Raw genomic sequence first — 21,490 nt, forward strand, 5'->3', positions numbered from 1 at the left:
GAATTTTCTGTACTGTTGAAGTGTCAATCTGTGTTTTACTCTTTTTAGAGATATAATGAAGTTTCAGTTTATGGACATTAATAACTTCTCAATTTGGGGCTGAAGCTTTTCTAATAATTTTTCATTCATGTGATTATGTTTCCACAGAAGGCAAGATAAGAAAACGTAATACCCTGCATGATTATACAAAGTCTTCAGATAGCACTTTAGTAAGGATCAACAAGCAGCTAAAGATTAAAACAAAACTTTTTAACACCACAGAGAATTGTGCCAAGAGATGCAGTCGGAATAAAGGGCTAGCCTTTACTTGCAAGTAAGTAGTCAATTTCTACTAATGCAACTGCTATTTGGCATTGTATCGGCATTGCACCTCACCCTCCTGTGTGTGGAAACTACACAGTGCTTCAAAGTGTTTTTTGGAGAATGCCAATTTTGTATTTTTTGTTCATCTGTTAAACACATGTAGGCTTGGCTGAGTACACTTTGGGCTTGACTTTCATCATTTGTTTGAGAAATATAAACAGTATTTGTTGTGTTCGGTAATGGTTCATCGGTAATTCAGAGAATATCTGACAATAGGAAAATATTTCTGAATATATATATAATGTAAGATTTATACTCTTTGCTTCATAAAAATAGGATTATAGGTGGGTGCAGAGCTACAGTGATTATTGTCTGGCTTGGTGAATGACAGCCAGCGGGTGTTGCTACATTCAGAAAACAATAAGTGAAAAAATAAAAAATAAATAAATGTAGATATATAAAGAAGAGAACAGCTCAATGGCTCGCAGTCTGTATACTGGTCAGTAGAGATGAGCAAATAAATTCGAATGGAACTGAATTCTCTTTGAGTTTTGCAAAAATCTGCATTTGTTAAAATGCGGATTGTTTTTATTTAGTTTTTACGAGGATTCAGAAAAATGGCAGCAACTGTCTGCCATTTTTCTGAATTATAAAGAGTAATCAAACACTGAAAAAAAAAGTTCTGTACTGTTCACATCTCTGGCCCCTCTACTATTCACCAACACCCGTCTGGTCCTCACCAAACCCTGTCCACCCATCCATGCAAGAGGCGGGTTATGAAAAGATTCAGCAAGGACTACACCGGTGGTTGTGAGAAGTGGAGGGGCCAGATAAGTGAACAGTAAGGTAAGTAGAATTATTTTTTAAATTTGTTTTACATCTTACAGACCACAGAGCATAATAAGAGAAATTAAATTTGAGGAGAATAATTTCCACCCAAAAATGTGCAAATATGCAAATTCAAATTTTTCATTGATCCGCTCATCTTTACTATTGATACAATTGGCATTTTTTTCTTCATCCATTGAATGTTTTTATCTCTACTTGATAACACAGTAAACAATTTCCCTTTGTTACAATATGTGCCTGGGGAACTGTAAATTGAATAATGTAATATTGGAAAATATCAGATTCCATATTACAAGTCTTTGAACTGCTTTCAATGTTTCAGAACCTTGGAATTTGTGTAGTGTGAAAGATTAATCTTAAGTTGAAATTAGGACAGAAACATAAGAACATAATCACCCAGACATACTGTATTTATTCCTGAATTCCCATGGCTTATTCCAAGATGCATGTCATGACATTTCTATACTAGAGGTAAAAGCATGCAGGTAGTTTTGCTAAATTTGACCCACTCAATATGATTGTACCATGAAGAACTAAATACTGTATTTGTGCTGTATAATTATGATGAATGCTGGTGCATCAAACACAGTCAAAGTCTTTGATAAACCAATGCACCCCTATGCACTTAACGATATAATGAGTCAGTCTACATTCTTTCTCTATTGCCAACCTATTTGATTGAAGCACAAAAGCCTCTAGTTTTCTAAAGTGGTATTAAAAGAAATCTATGTTTAATGCTAATAAATGCATTATTCTCTCCAGGGCGTTTGCTTTTGATAAAAGCATAAAGAGATGCCACTGGTTCTCTTTCAATAGCTTGTCAACCGGAATAAAGAAGAAACTAGATCATGCATTTGATCTTTTTGAAAAGAAAGGTAACATTTATTCTTATAAAATGCTTCAAAAGAAATGTTTCTGTAACTATTGATTATTGCAGCAGTATGTGTGATTACTTACATTTATGTTAGCTGTTTTTCTGGGATCCTTTTAATTCCTTTTGGAAGTTTAATTGCATATAAATGAGGTTTATTAACACTATATTCATAATGAAATAATACAGTGCTAATATATTAATAGATTCAGTATGCTGTATGCTTCTAAACAACATTTACATATTTAATGGTTTCATTATTTCATGAAAATGATTAGATGAGTCTTAGATGTTTCATTAGGAGGTTTCAGGATTGCATAAATCAAATCATGCGAAATATGGATTATTGGCACTCGTTGAGAAGTAAATGCCTTAAATCTGTAAGAAAAAAGAGCATATATATTCCATGAGGACTGTCCTTGTGACTGCCATGGTGCTATTAAAACAAATATTGTGTCCAGCCATTGTTACTTTAGCCCTTTTCCTATTTGGTGATCAGTCCTCTATTAATAAGCTGCAATATTAGCAATGATGAGATGATGGCTGGAGTATAGGGGGGAGTAAATAGCAATCCATTCTGTCTTGTATAAGTAGAACTGTTCCTCTATTATATGGACTTCAGTGACAAAGAAAAGTGTATCTATTTGAATTTTTCAGGGATAAATGGGTTTGCTCTCCCACAGATTTTTTTCTGCTATAAATTAATCAAATAAATAATATAATTTGCAGATCTTCTGCCACTTTCATTACATTTATACCTGAGTACTAGAGTTGAGTGGCTCAATCCATTGCAGATCAAGTTTAAGTTGAATTTCCTGAAATTGGAATTTTCATGCAAAATCTAACACTTTGAGATTCGATTCGCTCTTGGCAAAAAAAACATGCCCTCCACCATTTCCCAAAGTGCTGAAGCATCAGAGAACGGGATAAAGTATTTTTCCATGTCTCTGTGGCTGCCTCATTATGTCCTGAAGCTATGACATCTAACGCATTATCATACCTTGTATAGTAGTAATCAGTACAGGGGTCATCACAGATCAACGGTTCCTAGTGGAGCACAATTTGATCGGCAGAGTAATTTTCCATTCACAAAGTCACTGGATATGTCTATCTTTTCTGTAGTGTGTAAGCTCTTATGGTCAGCAGGGTCCTCTTACTATATCTCTTGTAGAGTGTAAGCTCTCATGGTCAGCAGAGTCCTCTTTCCTTTAGAATGTAACATCTTGGGGTCAGTGAGGCTCTCTCTTTCTCTCTTCTATAGATTGTAAGTTCTTATACTCAGCAGGGTTCTCACTCTTCTATAGACTGTAAACTTATTGTCAGAGGTGTCATCAATTTCTCGTTCTCTCTTGTAGAGTGTATGCTCTTATGATCAGCAGGGCACTCCCTCTCTCTCATGTAGGGTATAAGATCTTATGGTCGGCAGGGTTGTCTCTCTCACACTGATCTTCCTTATGTGTATTTTCTGAAAAATTTCAAGCCATGCGGTATTGAGATTTGTACAAATTTATTCGCCAAAAATCAATCTTCGCTTATCTTCACTGAGTACCTCCCCAGTCTCTCTACAGTCTGTCTAGTGATTGGCTGCAGCATTACATGTCTGGATCGAGCAGGAAGTACAGAGCTCAGTGCTTTCTATTTCATCAGGAAAGATATGTAAATGCTTAAGAAAATGATCACTGGACATAGTGGTGACAATCTCGTGACCGTTACATCGATGGATTGGTTGTAGACTTTACATGCCCATCCAGACTTTATAGAAAATACAGAAACAAGGAAGAAATTTGAGCCATGTTAGAATAGGAGTGGCAGGGGATCAGTAAGGTAATTTAGTATTATAATTTTACAGCATTCTGGAAGATTTATTTAAAAATGTTTAAGTGGATTATGGGGACCATGTGCTCAAACAAAAATTAATAGTGGCAGGGTGTGGATGCACAGTTAATGTATATATATATATATATATATATATAATGGATTACCATATTTACATCTATTAACTGTGCTTTCTGAATAAACAAAACAGATTATGTCCGTGACTGTATTAATGGAAAAGGCAGTAATTACAAGGGTTTACGGAACACAACAAGGAGTGGCTATGCATGCCAGTCATGGAACTCTATGATCCCACATGAACACAGGTAAGAAAGAAATTACAACTTATCTCATGCACTAATATATTCTGCTTAAGTGGAAGTCCATTTTACGATGGACACAGAATATTGATAAATGTGTTATTGCTTGTGAAGAAAAGAATAATTCATTATATGTATAGTCAGAACAATTAAGATTAAACTAAACTTTTCAAGGTTTTTTGATCAATTAATTTTGTAGGTCAGTGAGGGTCAAGGCCCTTAATGCCAACTGATTACTTAAACATTTAGCTCCTCCATGAGTGCACACACAATATTGTATGGGCTTAATAAAAAGTCTATGGATCCTTTAACTGCTGAATGCACACTCAAGCCAAAGTGGAGCTCTACCTGGTGAACTGAGGACCTTGGTATAGTGGTTTAAGCAATCTGTGTGGGTCTCATGACATAAACCACCAAGAATCTGCAAGGCGTTTAAGGGTCCATAATAGTGATGAGCGAGTATGCTCGTTACTTGAGATTTCCGAGCATGCTTGGGTGTTCTCTGAGTATCTGGGGCATGCTCGTGTTTTATGTTTGCATTCCTGCAGCTGTGAGACAGCCTGAATACATGTGGTGGTTACCTGTTTGATAGAAATCCCTACATGTGTCCAGGCTGTCTAGCAGCTGTGGGACCACAAACATAAAACACGAGCATGCCCCAGATACTTGGAGAACACTCGAGCATGCCCGGAAATGTCGAGTAACGAGCACACTCGCTCATCACTAGTCCATAACAATACATAAAAAACTTTGAAAGACTTAGTTATACTTTATGTAGCAATTGTTTGAAATAGTCTCCAAACTTTTTATTATATGTTTACCTCCAGTCTCGTTCACTATTTAAATAGAAACTACTATGTTGGATATGCTGCTTGCCTGCAGATATAGGATTAATCTGTAGGTAAATAGCGTTAGGAAGTTGCTCGGTTGCCATACTGATTGCTTGGATACCAGGAGAATATTTAATTTATTCTTCCTGTGAACCGTTGTCTTTCAGTCATATGGGCTTGCCGATGCGGCTACAGTAACTGCTCGCAGCATTGTGATCATCAGCTGTAAGCAAGGCCCATCACTTTGATTGACAGACAGCTTTGCAGTGCATCAGTACGGTAGCCAAGTACCTTTCTAAAACTATTTACCTGCATATTAACCCCATATCTGCAGTGAAATAGCGTTATCCAATGTGATAGGTTCCCTTTAAGCTAGTTCCTTTTACTTTGGTGCACTTAGTCTATACATATGAAGTATATGAATAGTTGTAATAATTAAACCAGATTTTGAAACAACTTTTTTTACTCTTTTTTTTGTATTGATAGATATTTTGTGCATGATTGTGATGGCAGATATTTTGACTGAATCTTTGCTGCATTTAGAGATATTTTTACATAGACCGTGGCCAGATATATTTAGGTGTTCTTTGACTTTTATGGGACAGTGTTCTATTCATGTTCTGTTGAAAAGGAAAAAAAACAAACAAAATTGTAGTAAAATGTGTTTACCGTGAAACCTAAATTAATCAATTGATTAATTTGTGATAACATACTTTAACAGAAGCCTTAAATGTTCCAGATTACAAATTTCATAGATCAGGTCTCGAGGTTTTCTCATGTCTAAAAAGATCTTTTTTCTTAGGAGGTCATTAGTTTTCCTATAGATTGAGATACTGTAGGTAAATTAGCTAACAACAGTTGCTTGGTACTAACAAATTATGGTTATAGAATTACAAAGTGCAAAGGTCCCATTAGTCTTATATGAGATATAGCCTTAGGGTACTATTCTTCAAAATAATTGGTAGTGTTCTCCCCTCGGGTATTCAGCTGCACAAAGTAAAACTTAAGTCTGGCTAGGCTTTGTGGAACTTGAAGAGGGGCCATGTATGAATTACTATATGATGTGAAAATAGAATAGAGGAAGAAATAGACAAATCTATACATTATAGAAAGTATATGTATACACGCATTTCTGTTTGTTCGTTTGTATGGGATACCATGTCTTTGGTTGCTAGAATCAATGAATAAAAATGTGCTACTCGATCATTGATGAAACCATACAAATCCATCCATTACTTACTTAAATTACTGATTCAGCCATTAAATCTGAAAACAGGCTCATTAGCTACTCTGCAAAAAGTTTATATAATAACAAAAAGGATTTTTTTTTTTACCTAAAAACATTATTTATTAAATGTACCTAGATAAAAAGTTTTAATTAAGCTCTAAAACATAAAAATCTAAAAAAAATAGAAATTTGGCAACAGAGCTGTGAATTTAACATTGTAAAGATAATTGCAATGAATATGCACTTTGCAAAGATTCCACAAAAACATTATCCCCAAAGCACGTTTCACTTATTTAGCTTCCGCTTACTCAGGGAGTCTAGACATAAAGCAATTCATAAGTTTATGGCAAAAATAATCTTACCCATACTATAATGCATTCTCCAAGGAAGCAAGATCTAAACATGTGAAACGTGAATTGGGGATTATGTTTTTGTGGCAACCTTGCATGATGCATTACACTATGGGTAAGAGTATTTTTGCCATATACTTATGAGTTGATAAATGTATGTCTGCATACATAACTTACGTTCTGATCACTGTGTCTATTATTTGGAGTCTTATATATTCATATTTATTGTACTTACCTTTACGATCCTACCTGCATTGCTCTTTTGCCAATGTCCTGGTTTTTGTCATCTTTTATGTTTTTCTGGTTTATTAAATACTTTTTATATTTGTACATTTGGTAAATATTTTTTTTTAGTTCCTTTTTTGTTATTGTATGAATCATTGATAACTATACATATTTTTTTTTTTATAAAGGTCTAGCCTGTTGGCCTGACAATTAGTTTCCAATGCCATTAGCCAATACAGTATGATGCCAGGCTTAGTCTACACGGCCCTAATGCATTCTGCTTTGAATATTATTGTTTTCTCATCATGCTTTACAGTCAGAGATTGCAAAGGTCACCCGACAAATGAAGTAGCCGCACGCTATTTTGTTTATTACCCCACGAAAAATGTCATGATGTCATTAGCACAGACTCATGTGCAGAGAGCAATTAGAATAAAAGAAAGGATTAAACAATTGAACATTTGCTGCTTGTTAATGTGTGGGCTAACATTCACAGAACAACTTCATCAGAACATCTGTTTTTAGGAAGGTGGTTTCCATGTTTATGTCAAGGAACGCATTGTGTAGTAATTTCGGGCTATTTTCTTCATATTTTTTACAAGACAGACTTGTAGTAATGTTCTGTTTTATGTCATTTCCGATCTTGAGAACTGAGAAGCATAAACTGAGTCAGCCCCTTTCTCCTTAATGACTTATTTCCTCTTTATTCGTATTGGTGTGTACGAGCAAGGTTTAAAGAAAACATTTTTTTTAGTTTGGCACTATTTATATTTTTCCCCAGTAGAATACAGATGTAGCAGGGCTGAGAACAAGATGTTTTATTTGGGCTTTTTCAAAGCACTGTAGTATATTAGAGTATTGATTCTACTTGCTTCGACCCTTCAAAAGATAGGAAGTTCTTGGTGGCAATACTTCCTAGGATGTTTGCAAAATAGATCTTCACAAAGAAGAAAACTATCTCTCTCATAGCTTGCTACATATGTGCCAATTGTATAAATCCGTCCGTATCACACAGCGCTAAACCATAGCCGTGAAACAGAAAAAGCACAGATGTCTTACTTTCTCAAATAAAATCGTTCTTTATTTAAATATTTAAAAAAATATACATTAAGCAAAATACAATAACCTTAAACCTCAAATGTAAGGGACTGCTCTGGTACTCATCTCATTATACACACAATGCATTTTTCAGCCAAATAACATTATCAAAAGCAAAGCACTAGAATGTGCACAACCATTTAAGTATACACGTGGTGTCAAAATCCCCACCATATAATAATCACACCAGGTTAGCAACTACCTAGGTCTGCTTCACAAAAGCTCCCATCCCGCAACCTGACTGCTTTTGGGCTTGAACAATCATAGCCTATCATCCAAAGCACTTCATCTCATGTTGCTGAAATAGGGACGATAAGTTGGGCATTATACTTACAGAGTGTGAGATGAGTCCACCAGTCCCTCTACCCCGACGAGCATTTCATCGCCAAACCTCCTCAGGGGTGGCCCCCTGAAAGACGTTTGGCAACGAAACGCGCGTCGGGGTAGAGGGACTGGTGGACTCATCTCACACTCTGTAAGTATAATGCCCAACTTATCGTCCCTATTTCAGCAACATGAGATGAAGTGCTTTGGATGATAGGCTATGATTGTTCAAGCCCAAAAGCAGTCAGGTTGCGGGATGGGAGCTTTTGTGAAGCAGACCTAGGTAGTTGCTAACCTGGTGTGATTATTATATGGTGGGGATTTTGACACCACGTGTATACTTAAATGGTTGTGCACATTCTAGTGCTTTGCTTTTGATAATGTTATTTGGCTGAAAAATGCATTGTGTGTATAATGAGATGAGTACCAGAGCAGTCCCTTACATTTGAGGTTTAAGGTTATTATTATTATTATTATTATTTATTGTTATAGCGCCATTTATTCCATGGCGCTTTACAAGTAAGTAGGGGTATACATAATAAAAACAAGTACAATAATCTTGAACAATACAAGTCATAACTGGTACAGTAGGAGAGAGGACCCTGCCCGCGAAGGCTCACAATCTACAAGGGATGGGTGAGAATACAGTAGGTGAGGGTAGAGCTGGTCAAGCAGCAGTTTGGTCGATCGGTGGTTACTGCAGGTTGTAGGCTTGTCGGAAGAGGTGGGTCTTCAGATTCTTTTTGAAGGTTTCGATGGTGGGCGAGAGTCTGATGTGTTGTGGTAGAGGGTTCCAGAGTAGGGGTGATACGCGAGAGAAATCTTGTATACGATTGTGGGAAGTGGAGATAAGAGGGGAGTAGAGAAGGAGATCTTGTGAGGATCGGAGGTTGCGTGTAGGAAAGTACCGGGAGATGAGGTCACAGATGTAAGGAGGAGACAGGTTGTGGATGGCTTTGTACGTCATGGTTAGGGTTTTGTACTGGAGTCTCTGGGCAATGGGGAGCCAGTGAAGGGATTGACAGAGGGAAGAAGCCGGAGAATAGCGGGGGGACAGGTGGATTAGTCGGGCAGCAGAGTTTAGAATAGATTGGAGGGGTGCGAGAGTGTTTGAGGGGAGGCTACAGAGCAGGAGGTTGCAGTAGTCAAGGCGAGAGATGATGAGGGCATGGACTAGGGTTTTTGCAGATTCTTGGTTGAGGAATGAACGGATTTGTGCAATATTTTTGAGTTGAAGTCGGCAGGAAGTGGAAAGGGCTTGGATATGTGGTTTGAAGGAGAGATCAGCGTCAAGGATAACCCCGAGGCAGCGAGCTTGTGGGACTGGGGAGAGTGGGCAGCCATTTACTGTAATGGATAGGTTCATTGGGGGGTCACGTGAGATGGGGGAAAGATGATGAATTCTGTTTTGTCCATGTTAAGTTTGAGAAATCTAGCGGAGAAGAAGGATGAAATAGTGGACAGACATTGAGGGATTCTGGTTAGTAGGGAGGTGATATCTGGTCCAGAGATGTAGATCTGTGTGTCATCAGCATATAGGTGATACTGAAAGCCATGAGATTCTATGAGCTGTCCCAGGCCAAAGGTGTAAATGGAGAAGGGCAGGGGCCCAAGGACTGAACCTTGTGGGACTCCGACAGATAGGGGGCGAGGTGAGGAGGTGGTGTGTGAGTGGGAGACGCTGAATGTCCGGTCTGTTAGGTATGATGAGATCCAGGATAGGGCCAAGTCTGTGATGCCAAGGGATGAGAGGGTCTGTAATAATAGGGAATGGTCCACTGTGTCAAAGGCAGCCGACAGGTCGAGGAGGAGGAGAACAGAGTAGTGTCGCTTGCTCTTGGCGGTTAAGAGGTCATTGGTGACCTTAGTTAGGGCAGTTTCAGTGGAATGGTGTGACCAGAAGCCAGATTGTAAGTGGTCAAAGAGGGAGCAAGAAGAGAGATGGGAGGACAGTTCAAAGTAGACGTGTTGTTCCAGTAGTTTTGAGGCATAGGGGAGAAGTGATATAGGGCGATAGCTAGATACAGAGGATGGGTCAAGAGAGGGCTTTTTGAGGGTAGGTGTGATGGAGGCATGTTTAAAGCTTGAGGGGAAAACACCAGTTGTTAGTGATAGGTTGAAGAGATGGGTTAGGGTTGGGATGAAGATTGTGGTGAGGTTTGGGATGAGGTGGGATGGGAGCGGGTCAAGTGCACAGGTGGTGAGATGTGATCTTGAGAGTAGAGTGGCAAGTTGATCTTCTGTAATGGTGGAGTAGTTGGTTTTGGAGGTGGAGGGTAGGGAAGTTGGGAGGAAGGGCTCTGGGGCTTGTTGACCAAAACTGTCTCTGATGTTATCAATCTTCTGCTTGAAGAATGAGGCAAAGTCTTCAGCAGAGATAAGTGGGGAGGGAGGAGGTGCTGGGGGACGGAGGAGAGAATTGAAGGTGTTGAATAACTGTTTAGGGTTGTGAGACAGGGAGGATATGAGAGATGAGAAGTAGGTTTGTTTAGCTGTGGTGAGTGTGGTCTTGAAAGTATTATTGAAAGTAAGTTATTGTATTTTGCTTAATGTATATTTTTTTAGTTATTTAAATAAAGAACGATTTTATTTGAGAAAGTAAGACATCTGTGCTTTTTCTGTTTCACGGCTATGGTTTAGCGCTGTGTGATACGGACGGATTTATAGCATTGGGCAAGCACATAGTAACATTGGATCATTTGGTTGATGTAATATTTGTGCCAATTGCTGGTCTCAGAAACCTTTCCTGCATGTACATTATGAGAAGTTATAGGATATTCCATGTAGATTTACAATACATGATCGTGGAGCCTTTGTGATCAGTCAAAGCAGTAAACTGGTTGTCAACCACAGTCACTCTGCAAAGGCACAGCCATGATCAGAGAAAACTCTGGCCCTGCCATCTAACCCCCTTAGCGGTAGAATTCTTAATATTCACAGTGTGAACAATTGACACCCACAAAAGACCTTCTGGTTTAGCTATTGTTGACTACCAAAGCATAATTACAGTAAATATGCTCGTTCAGTCTGACCTACATTTTATATTGACATGCAACAATGTAATTAAAATAAATGTAGAATGTATGTATACTTTCTAATGAGACTATAAAAAATCCTTAAAGGGAACTGTCAACTAATTCATGCTGCCTGAACCACGTGCATCATAAAGCAAAGACTGGCTACATCATTGCAGACGTATGTGTCACTCTAACATGCTGCCATATTTCAGAGAAAACATGCTTTAAAGGGAACCTGTCAGCTGATACATGGTACCAAAACTGTGGGCAGCATGTATTAGCCATTGGCTGTACAATCGCAGCCATGTATATTTGTTTCAAAGCATATTTTTACCAGCTGATAGGGACCGAGCCACGCGAGTTACTAGTCGTACAGGTTAGGCCCTGTCATCTTCTCCTCGCCTGCTGGCAGTTACTGGCAAGTCTCTGTCTATACATACACATGGGCAGAGGCTTGTTGGTCACTGTCAGTATGCGGGGACCTTCCTGTACAACAAGTTAATAGCATTGCACGGTCCCCGGTGGGATAAACATACATGGTTGTGATCCTACAGACAGTGGCTGATACATGCTCCTACAGTTTGACAAGTCCCTTTAAAATGATGGTTGGGAATAAGGTGACTAGGATGACTTGTCCCAGAGCCAGTTTCTGACTCATACTACAGTACCCATGGCTCTGGTAGCATAAATGAGCTGACATGTTCGCTTTAAAGGGATTTTCCAGTATTATGATATTGTTGGCCTATCCATTGGCGAGGTCATCTATATCAGATCAGCAGCTCAGTGGAGGTCAAACATCTGGAAACCCCCACTGACCAGCAGTTACCAGGATTAGTAAAGCTCTATCATTTTGTTGAGTGCTGAATCATCTTCTGTTTATTTGTATAAGAATTTGTTCTACTTGTTCTTCGTGTGCAAATACTAATTATTACATATTGCTTCTATGGAATCTCTACTACAACTTCTACAACTCTTATTTTCTGTAAGCTAAGCATTCTATTTCTTATACTAAATGTTTGCTAGTTTTATGGCTCATTTGTTTACAAGTTATTTACCAACGTCTAGTGTCTAATTCCAAGACTGCACTTTCCAATGTATATCATTAGCTTTTACCTATGAGAAGAAGCATGTCATCTAATAATATACATTCAGCTGTCACAAGAAGCCTTGTAATTAGTAGTGTTTACAGTGTCAGCTGCTAATTAATATTGCTTATTTTGGGAGCGGTGATATGGCTAATGTTACCACTGGCATGATTGGCACATGTAGGGCATGGTATTACATGAATAGCGGGCATACTAAAATTTCTTTACATCGGTAGTGCATGCTATATTTTCTTACTAACTATTGTGTCACCACTTACTACAACATGTGCTGTAATGTCATTTTAAAACTAGCTTTTTGCATTCGAGCTACCAAAGTAAAGACCTCAATGAAAACTATTGTCGGAATCCCAAAGGAGAAGAAGGAGGACCTTGGTGTTTTACAAAAAACCCGAAAGTTCGTCATGAAGTGTGTAATATCCCATCATGCTCAGAAGGTAACATTTTAAGAAATTTCATGAAAAGTTGATTAGCATAATATACAGCACTGTTTGCGTATGTGCACACTGAGTTTTATTGATGCGGAAAGTGAGCAGAAACTTCTCTAAAACGTAAAACTCAAAATCCTCCTCAAAAGCTCCAAATTAAAAAATCCTTCTTAAAAACTTGAATTTCAGCTTGCACATATCGTTAGATGCATTTTACTCCACTGTATAATAACATGTTGTCCGCTTCTAAATATTAAAAGATCTCAAACACATATCCATATTCTAATTAACCTGAAATATTCATATCCTTTAGTACCTCATGCAAAAGTGCAACACATGGCATGCCACCTATGGTATTAAAATAAAATCTAATGTGTGATTATGTGTTACTGGGAGATCTGAGTCTGTATCCTTGGATTTCTATAGCAGATTTGCAGTATGTAGGCAGCAGATCTTCAGAAATATTTAAAGAAACTTGTCCTGTGGGATCCTAGCCAAAATATCATGATACTTATTTATTTATTTATTTATATGGCAGTACTTGTCTACCACACAAATCCTTTCCACAAGCAGGGAAAGTACATTTCACACAGATTTAGGCACAAAATTGATCCAAAATTGATGTAAAGTCATCCATGTATAAAGCATATATACAAGTTCATACTGCAGACCCCCAATTGCCATTGCCCATGAAGTCTCAATACCTACTATGCTTGTTAAAAAAATGAAATATGTGAGACTAGTAGGACATACAGGCAAATACTAACTACTCTGCTATTCATTTACAATGTTCCAAACAGATCATGCAATGAGTTTACGCGGCCAAGATTTTTATTACACCAATTCAGAAAATTTACTACTATAAACTAATTCATGGGACTGGAGTAAAGATTAAAGGGATTTTATGTAATCTGATTGTATAATCGCTTTATAAAATAGATGCAGTTAGAATTAATTGAAAGCACAGACATAGTAAAATTGTCCTTTTTAGTCTGTTGGCGGGAAAGAAAAAAGTTTTCCACGATATGCAGCATTCCAAGGGTACAATAATGCATTTATGACTTCTGGTACTAGGAGTCAATAATGCTTGTCCTATTATGCCTATTGGAGATGAGCAGATCAATCAAAATTCAAATTTGCCTTCTATCCTCAGAAATTCTATTCATAGAAAAGTTATTTAATGTCCCTCATTATGTTCTGTGGATTCTCTAGATTATAAAGACATAAGATGTAAAAAAAACAGAAAAAAAACCCCTATTCCCACCTCTATGGTCCTCAACGCCGCTCATGCTGAAAATTGTGCCCAAATCATGGGGCACGCTATGACTTCATGACACCATGACCTTTCACATGCTTGTGCAAAGTTCATCTCAAGCTGTGATGAACTGATAATGTGGCGAAGAACAAATTGTTGATGCGAAGGGGCCGTAGAGGTGAATGGTAAGGTGATTATAAGGATTTTTTTTACATTTTGATGTTGTCGTGGCTGCTTCCACCAATGTATGCCTATAAACCTATATTTGAAAAGTTACTTCCAGTCCACACATAAAGCTTTTGGTGATGTGGTTAGTCTGATTTGAAGTCACATGAGCTAGAATAATAGCAGATTGGCACTTCAAACTGTTGAAGACAGCAATTGATACTGTATGTTTTGCACTATGAAACACACTTTTTCCCCCCAAATACGGGTGGAAATAGTCCAAATGTAGCTTACCAGAGGTCCGAAGTAGAGTGGGGTCACAGGAGGCAGGAGCAGGGTCGCCGCTGCAGGAAGCCAGCAGTGGCAGGAGTGGGTCAGTGCTGTGGACTATGGGCTAAGAGGAGGGTTGTCCTGACAGTGAAAGGTAGGAATGGAGTCCCCCTTGTGCACATTGGCCTCACAGTGGTCTTCAGGAAAATGACGAGCAGAGATCTTTATCTACACATATGCCACCTTTACTGAAGACCGCCGGAAGAACAATGTGCGCAGCAGAGACCCCACACCTGTCTCGCACCACTGAGACACCCCCTTCTCCTAGCCCAGTGCCTGCAGCATCGCCCCACTCCTTCTGTCAGATGACATAAATGTGACTCTCCTGCTGCCTCTGGATACCCCACCACCCCCTTTATAAGCTAGATTCGGTCTGTAAGACGCACCTGTAACCCCCCCATAAAAATGCACAAATCCTGATTGCATGTTGAAAATATTTTTTTTCCTATTTTCCTCCTCTAAACTTGGGGTACTTTTTATGGTCCGGTGCTTCTTACAGGCCCAAAAAATAATGATGCACCTACATTATATTAGATACATATTTAGAAAGGATTAGACATTTTTTGCTGGGAGTACTTCTATAATAGGTAGACACTCTTAGTGAGTATGGTTACAGTATTACAATTCAAAAGGATTGCTCTCTTTACAGAAGCAAATAGAGCCACAAAAGTCTGCATAGAAGCTGAAGACACAAAACAATGAGAACATTTAAACCAAGACTATTTATAAGAATGTGTTTTTATTTTTGGTTGCATTGGAGTAATATAAATATGATTGCAAAGGTGAGCATTAAAGATGCGTGGATCAGGCAAAATTCAAATTCACGTGTTTGCATTGCAGTTATTCTTTGTGAATTGAATACCCATTAATATGCTCTGAGTTCTTTTTATTGTGCTTCTTATCACTTGCACAAAGTACTGAATTTCTAGGCCTCTTTCCAATAGGCCTAGACTTCTGACTCTGAAGTCTGGGACATTTCTGGGCAAGCGTGCATAAGGTCGCAACATCATGATGTCAGGACATGTGCCGTGACCTTCATTCACATGTGCAGAATTTCCTGGTCCTCATAAGAGCTAAGTGTCCCAGCTTAGCATCAAGATCTCCAGGGACTCATACTTGGCTCTGGTGATAAGAAGATGTGCTGAGGACCAGACAGGGATAGTGCAGAGTGGAGGGGCCAGAGAGGTGAGCGGTTAGGTGAGCATAAGTATTTTTTCACTTTTTTTAACCTTTTGATGGCATTTCATGGTTCAGCAAAAAGGTACCATATTGCTTAATCCCCATGGGAAAAAATCACTTAAACATTCACGTTTTAGAGAATGTAGGTTTTTGTAATATTTAATTAGAATGCAATCAAACCCAAATATATTTTCTTAACTCTAGTGAATATGTGTTTTATTGCACCAGAAATCCTTTGATAAAAAAACCCAACATAATCAGCATTTATTTGTAAGCACGCAGGAATACATGTTCGAAAACATTCTATCAGCACTGCGTTTCGTTTGCTTTATGACAATTAAATTCCATGGTTTGGGTGTATTCTTCTCTAAATCCAAACCAGGTGGTATTGTAGAAACACAATGGTTACAGGCATATGTTTTTTTTATGTCTTACAACATCTAAATAAAAATGTGCTAAAAATGGTTTTAATAGTTTTAATGGCAACATCTTTTGTAAGTAATCACGTTTGCAGTCTAAAGAGTTGTACTTTATTTATTACATCATTTTAGATTCATAGCTGATGGCATGTTTTCTGTTTTATGTGAGGGAGTTAACTTAATGGCCTGTTCATTCTCATGGAAGTGAATCTTCCCCAGATTTATTTCAATTGGTCAAATTTTTTTTAGAACTACCATTATTATTTTATTTAAGGACTGGGTCCAGAACTGGTGTGGTCCACTGAAAAATCATTATAACGTGCTTCGCAGATATAGAAATCAACTAGAAATAAATTTTTATTGAAATATTTTCAATTTTACATATGATGCGATAACAAAGGTAGCATTACAAACTGTAAATACAATATGTGTACAAAAACATATAAATGAATAGCGCGCAATTCTTTGATGTAACAACTGTAGGGGATAGGGGGGAGACGGAGTAAGGCAAAAAGGGGAGAAAAAGGAAAAAAGGGGGGAGGGGGCCCGAGGGTGAATTAACGTGTTAATATATATATATATATATTAACATGTATACAATAATTGCAAAGAGTCAATCTGAATCAGATAGTTCAGGGTTAGTTATGTGAAGTGTAGGTACCGCAAAGGGAGTGTGATTAGTATGTTCCGCCCAGGGAAGCCATACTCTTTCAAATTTACCAACTTTGTTTATGAGAATAGCCGACAGTTTTTCGTTTATCATGTACCAGGAGAGGCGAGATTTGACTGCGGAGAAATCTATATTTGTTTTCTTCCAGGCCAAAGCTATTGTTTGCTTAGTTGCTAAAAATATAAAAGATATAAGAGCCTGGGTGTGTTTGGGAATGTTGGGGATGCGTTTGTTAAGTAGGGCCTCGCAAGGATTCTTTCTGAGGTTTACATTTGTGACAGAAAAAACTAAGTGGTAAATTCTAATCCATAGTCTCCTAACAGTTGGGCATAGCCACCAAATATGAAACATGTCTCCAGTGGAGTTACATCCTCTGAAGCAGTTCGGGGAATAGTTGGCCACTGCCTTAGCTACTCTCGCTGGGGTCAGGTACCAACGGGTTAACACTTTATAATTAGTTTCTAGCGTAAGGGTATTTAGGATTCATTCACTCCAGTTGAGGAGGACCAGATTTGGGACCATTCAGAGTCAGTCAGGGTAGACCCAATATCGGACTCCCAGCGAGAAATGTATTTTAGACAATTCCTATGTGAGGGAGAGTTGATTTGTGAGTAGAGGAGTGATATAGTACCTGAGGCATGGGGGTTTTGACGGCATCTTTGTTCAAATGGGGTAAAGGAGTATGGTGGAATAGAATTTTTCAATAAAGAGCTGACAAAGTTCTTAAGTTGCAAATATCGAAATATCTCTCCTGGGGAAACCGTATTTTTCTCTAACGGCTGGGAATGGGATAATCCCGTCAACATTAAAGAGATGGTGAACTTTAGCTATCCCCGCTTCAACCCACTTATGGAAGTATCTAAGGGGACCCATACCTGGGGGAAATAGAGTGATGCCCCAAATTGGGGCGAGGGGCAAAAAAGGTGAGATTAATTGTGAGGAATACTTGTGAGAATCCCAGATTGCGAGAGAATGTTTTATTATGGGGTTTGAAATATGTTTGCGTTGGGTTGGGAGAATCCATAATATAGTATCTAGGGTATCGGGTTGTAGCTCGGCGGCTTCTAGAGATAGCCATAATGGGGGTTCAATGTAGGCATGATATAGGGTCAGTTGGCCTAATTGGGCTGCGCGGTAATATTTAGAAAGGTTGGGAACTCCCAACCCTCCTTTTAGGCGGTGTCGGTAGAGAGTGGCTTTGTTAACTCTGGGGATGCCTCCCCTCCAAACAAAGGCGTCTATTGATCTTTGAGCCATTTTAAGGAAGTGCGAGGGGATGGGGATTGGCAGGACACAAAATAAGTAAAGTAGCTTGGGAAGGATAGACATCTTTAGGGCACGCACACGGCCTAACCATGAGAGGTGCAATTTCTCCCAAGACTGTAGTAAAAGGCAAAGTTTTTGAAACATGGGAGGATAGTTGGCCGTGTAGAGGGAGTCTAGATTAGCCATCAGTTTCACTCCTAAATAGTCCAAGTGTTTAGTAACCCACTGAAAAGGAAAATCGTTTTGGAGATTTGTTATGGTTGATTGTGGGAGGGATACATTCATAGCGTAAGATTTGGCGGTGTTTATTCGCAGACCGGATACTGCTCCAAAGTCTTGTAAGGTTTGGAGAAGGGCCGGCAGAGATTTCTGAGGGGATGATAGTAGGAGCAGGATGTCGTCTGCAAACATGAATAGTTTATGTGGGACCGCCGCTACCTCTACCCCCTGTATATTGGAGTTGAGGCGTAGCTGGATGGCTAGTGGTTCGAGCGCCAGGAGAAATAGCAGGGGTGAGAGAGGGCAACCTTGTCGGGTACCTCTGTTGATTGGGAAAAGTGTAGAAGAAAAGCCGTTATAGCGCACGTAGGCGGAAGGTGAACTGTACAGACCATGGATCCAGGAGAGAAAGTGGTCGGGAAACTTCCATCTTCGCAGCACCGCAAACAGATAAGGCCACGATACAGAGTCGAAGGCTTTTTTAATGTCTAATGACAGTAACATACTTGATATATTGCGGTATTTGCAGAGGTGTAGTAGGTGGGAGACCCTCCGTATGTTGTCTGAGGCTTGTCGATGCAGGAGGAAGCCTACTTGGTCTTTATGGATTAATGCACCTAAGCCTGAATTCAATCTTTGGGATAGGATTTTAGCTAATATTTTAAGGTCTATATTAACTAGAGATATCGGTCTATAATAAGACCAGAATAAGTGATCTGTGTTGGGCTTAGGTATCATAGATTTTGCAGCCATTAATGAGGCCGTACCAGGTTTGTTACCGTCTCTCAGGCAGATGAAGTAGTTGGTGAGGTGGGGGGTCAGTACCGGGGCGTATTTCTTATAGTAAAGAGCCGTGAACCCATCGGGGCCTGTTTTTTTGTTAGTTTTCAAATTTTTAATGGCTAGTTCAATTTCATTAGGAGTTACAGCTTGGTCAAGGAGTTCAATCATGTCGGGGCTAAGGGCTGGAAAGGGAACAGAGTCTAAAAAGTTCTCTAGGGTATCTATGTTTGTGGCAGTTGGGTCACTGTACAGCTGTCTGAGTTTTTGTTGAAATAAATGGACAATTTGTTGCGGGTTGGTTGTGACACCTGTGGAAGTGCGTATACGTATGGGGGGTCTAGGTAAGGGTTGGCATTTTAGGCGGCGAGCGAGGTTAGAGTTATTTTTATTGTTAAGGGCATAGAAGCGTTGCTGTGACCAACGTATAGCTCGGTCAGCGTTCTCAGAGAGGTGCAGGTCTAGTTCCGTCCGTGCATGGAGGAGGTCTCGATACTTGGTGGGTAGAGGTTTAGTTTTCATCTGGGACTCCAAAGCTGACACCCTGCTCTCCAACTCCGCTATTTTCGTGTTTCTATCTTTATTCTTGTGAGAGGCCTCTTAGATACAGAAACCTCTGAGTACTGCTTTGTGTGCTTCCCATAGGGAAACTGGCGAAGATGCTGATTGTTTGTTCTATGAGAAATATTCATCAATATGGTTTTTCAGTTTTTGGGCGATGTCAAGATAGGAGAGCAGTGAGTCGTTAAGGGTCCAGCTGAATGAGCGGGGCTGCGGGTGGAGAGTTGAGCATGTGATCAGGTATGGGCAATGGTCTGACCAAGGGGTAGATTGGATTGAGATGTTTGATACATTTGGAATAAAGGAAGGATGGACTAGGATATGATCAATTCTGGTGTATACTAGGTGGCGTGCGGAGAAAAAGGTATAATCTCCTTCAGTGGGGTGAAGTTCCCTCCATAGGTCTATCCAGTGATATTGGGAGAAAAGTTTGTTGAGGGCGGTTGAATCAGCCGAAGGGTATGGCGGCGAAGGAGTAGGAAAATGAGGACTAGAGGATTTGTCTAGGTTAGCTTTGAGTATACAATTGGAGTCTCCGCATAGAATCGTGGTGCCCTGGGCGTGTTCTGAAATCACTTCTAATAGTTGAGAGAAAAAGGCAGCTTGGTGAGTATTAGGGGCATAGTAGGAGACAAAAGTCACCGATTTGTTGGCTATTGTGCCCGTCACCATAATATAGCAACCTTCCTTATCAGCTACTGAAGATTTAAAAACGAACGGGACAGATTTCTTAAAACAGATAGCTACACCTTTAGTTTTGTTTAGGGCATTTGCGGAGTAGAAGAGCGGGTAAGAAGCGGACAAGAATCTAGGACAGGATTTAGTTGAAAAGTGCGTTTCTTGGAGACATACCACATCTGCCTGCTGGGATCTATAGTAGCGGAAAGCCTTGGTGCGTTTGTGTGGGGAGTAGAGTCCCCTCACATTGTGCGATAAGACTATGAGTGGCATTTTAGGAGGTTGTGAGGTGTGCTTATGGTAATTATTACTTGCGGTTTAACGGTAGGAGTGGAGGACGTTTTGCAGAATAGACTAAGTAGGTAGTATAAGCCTGGGCAGGTAGTTGGGTTGTGGGATAGGGTAGATCGGAAGGTGCCTGTGGTATAGGTGGGGTAAAAAAGCTTGTTGAGGGGGAAGGAGAAATTGTAGTGGTGGCTAAGCACTATGTGCTGAGCAGCAGTGTACGAGGACACTGTGGGGTCATTGGGGTCTGCTAGGGGCAGCGCGTAAATAAAATTGTATGCGATCGTAACGGGATACAGGAATATAAGTAAGTAGATAATAAAAACAAACGAACGAACTGGGGCCTAATTCGGCTATCTTGGGGGTATTCAATGATGGCCTATCCTATCAACTTATTATAGCAGCTAATAAATGAGAGGCATAGATGGGATAACAAAAAATAACAACTACGTCTAATAATATAACTAGCTGAGGCCGTTATGCGACATTATATTAGTATTAGAACATTGCGATAAAGTAGAATATGTGTAACCTGTCGCTAGAGTGTATCCGGGAATAGGTAAAGAAAAAGGGAAACAACACTGTATTAACTTGTGGATTGAACATATTCACTTGTCTGTAGTGAAGATCAGGTCGGATGATAAGTTCAATCCAGTCCATTGTCCCAGTCGGAGCAAAAGACCCAGTAGTTTCCAACAAGGGAATGTTGGAGTTGCACAGTTCAGGAACATCTATGAAAATAAACTGAGAGAGCACACATAACCAAATTATACTAAAACTGCAAGAGTGTCTGACAAGATAGCCAGTAGGGTATCAGAGGCCCAGAATAGAGCCAGCGGCTGTACAGCTCATCACGGGGGATCAGGCGGAGCTTGCGGAAGAGGTCGACGGCTCTCAGGCCGGGGCTGAGAGGAAGCAAGCG

The 21,490-nt window shown here is 39.5% G+C and overlaps 1 protein-coding gene across 1 annotated transcript in view; it reads left to right on the top strand.

Annotated features, from left to right (window-relative positions):
- HGF (hepatocyte growth factor) overlaps positions 1–21,490 on the top strand; it is a 238,720-nt gene that overhangs the window by 58,455 nt on the left and 158,775 nt on the right. Inside the window, exons 2-5 of the mRNA XM_077264676.1 lie at positions 148–313; positions 1,915–2,027; positions 4,050–4,164; positions 12,628–12,770. Of these exons, the coding sequence (XP_077120791.1) occupies positions 148–313; positions 1,915–2,027; positions 4,050–4,164; positions 12,628–12,770 (537 nt within the window). The remainder of the gene's footprint in view (positions 1–147; positions 314–1,914; positions 2,028–4,049; positions 4,165–12,627; positions 12,771–21,490) is intronic.

The sequence above is a fragment of the Ranitomeya variabilis genome, chromosome 5 (genome assembly GCF_051348905.1).
Source record: "Ranitomeya variabilis isolate aRanVar5 chromosome 5, aRanVar5.hap1, whole genome shotgun sequence".
Classification (NCBI taxonomy): domain Eukaryota; kingdom Metazoa; phylum Chordata; class Amphibia; order Anura; family Dendrobatidae; genus Ranitomeya; species Ranitomeya variabilis.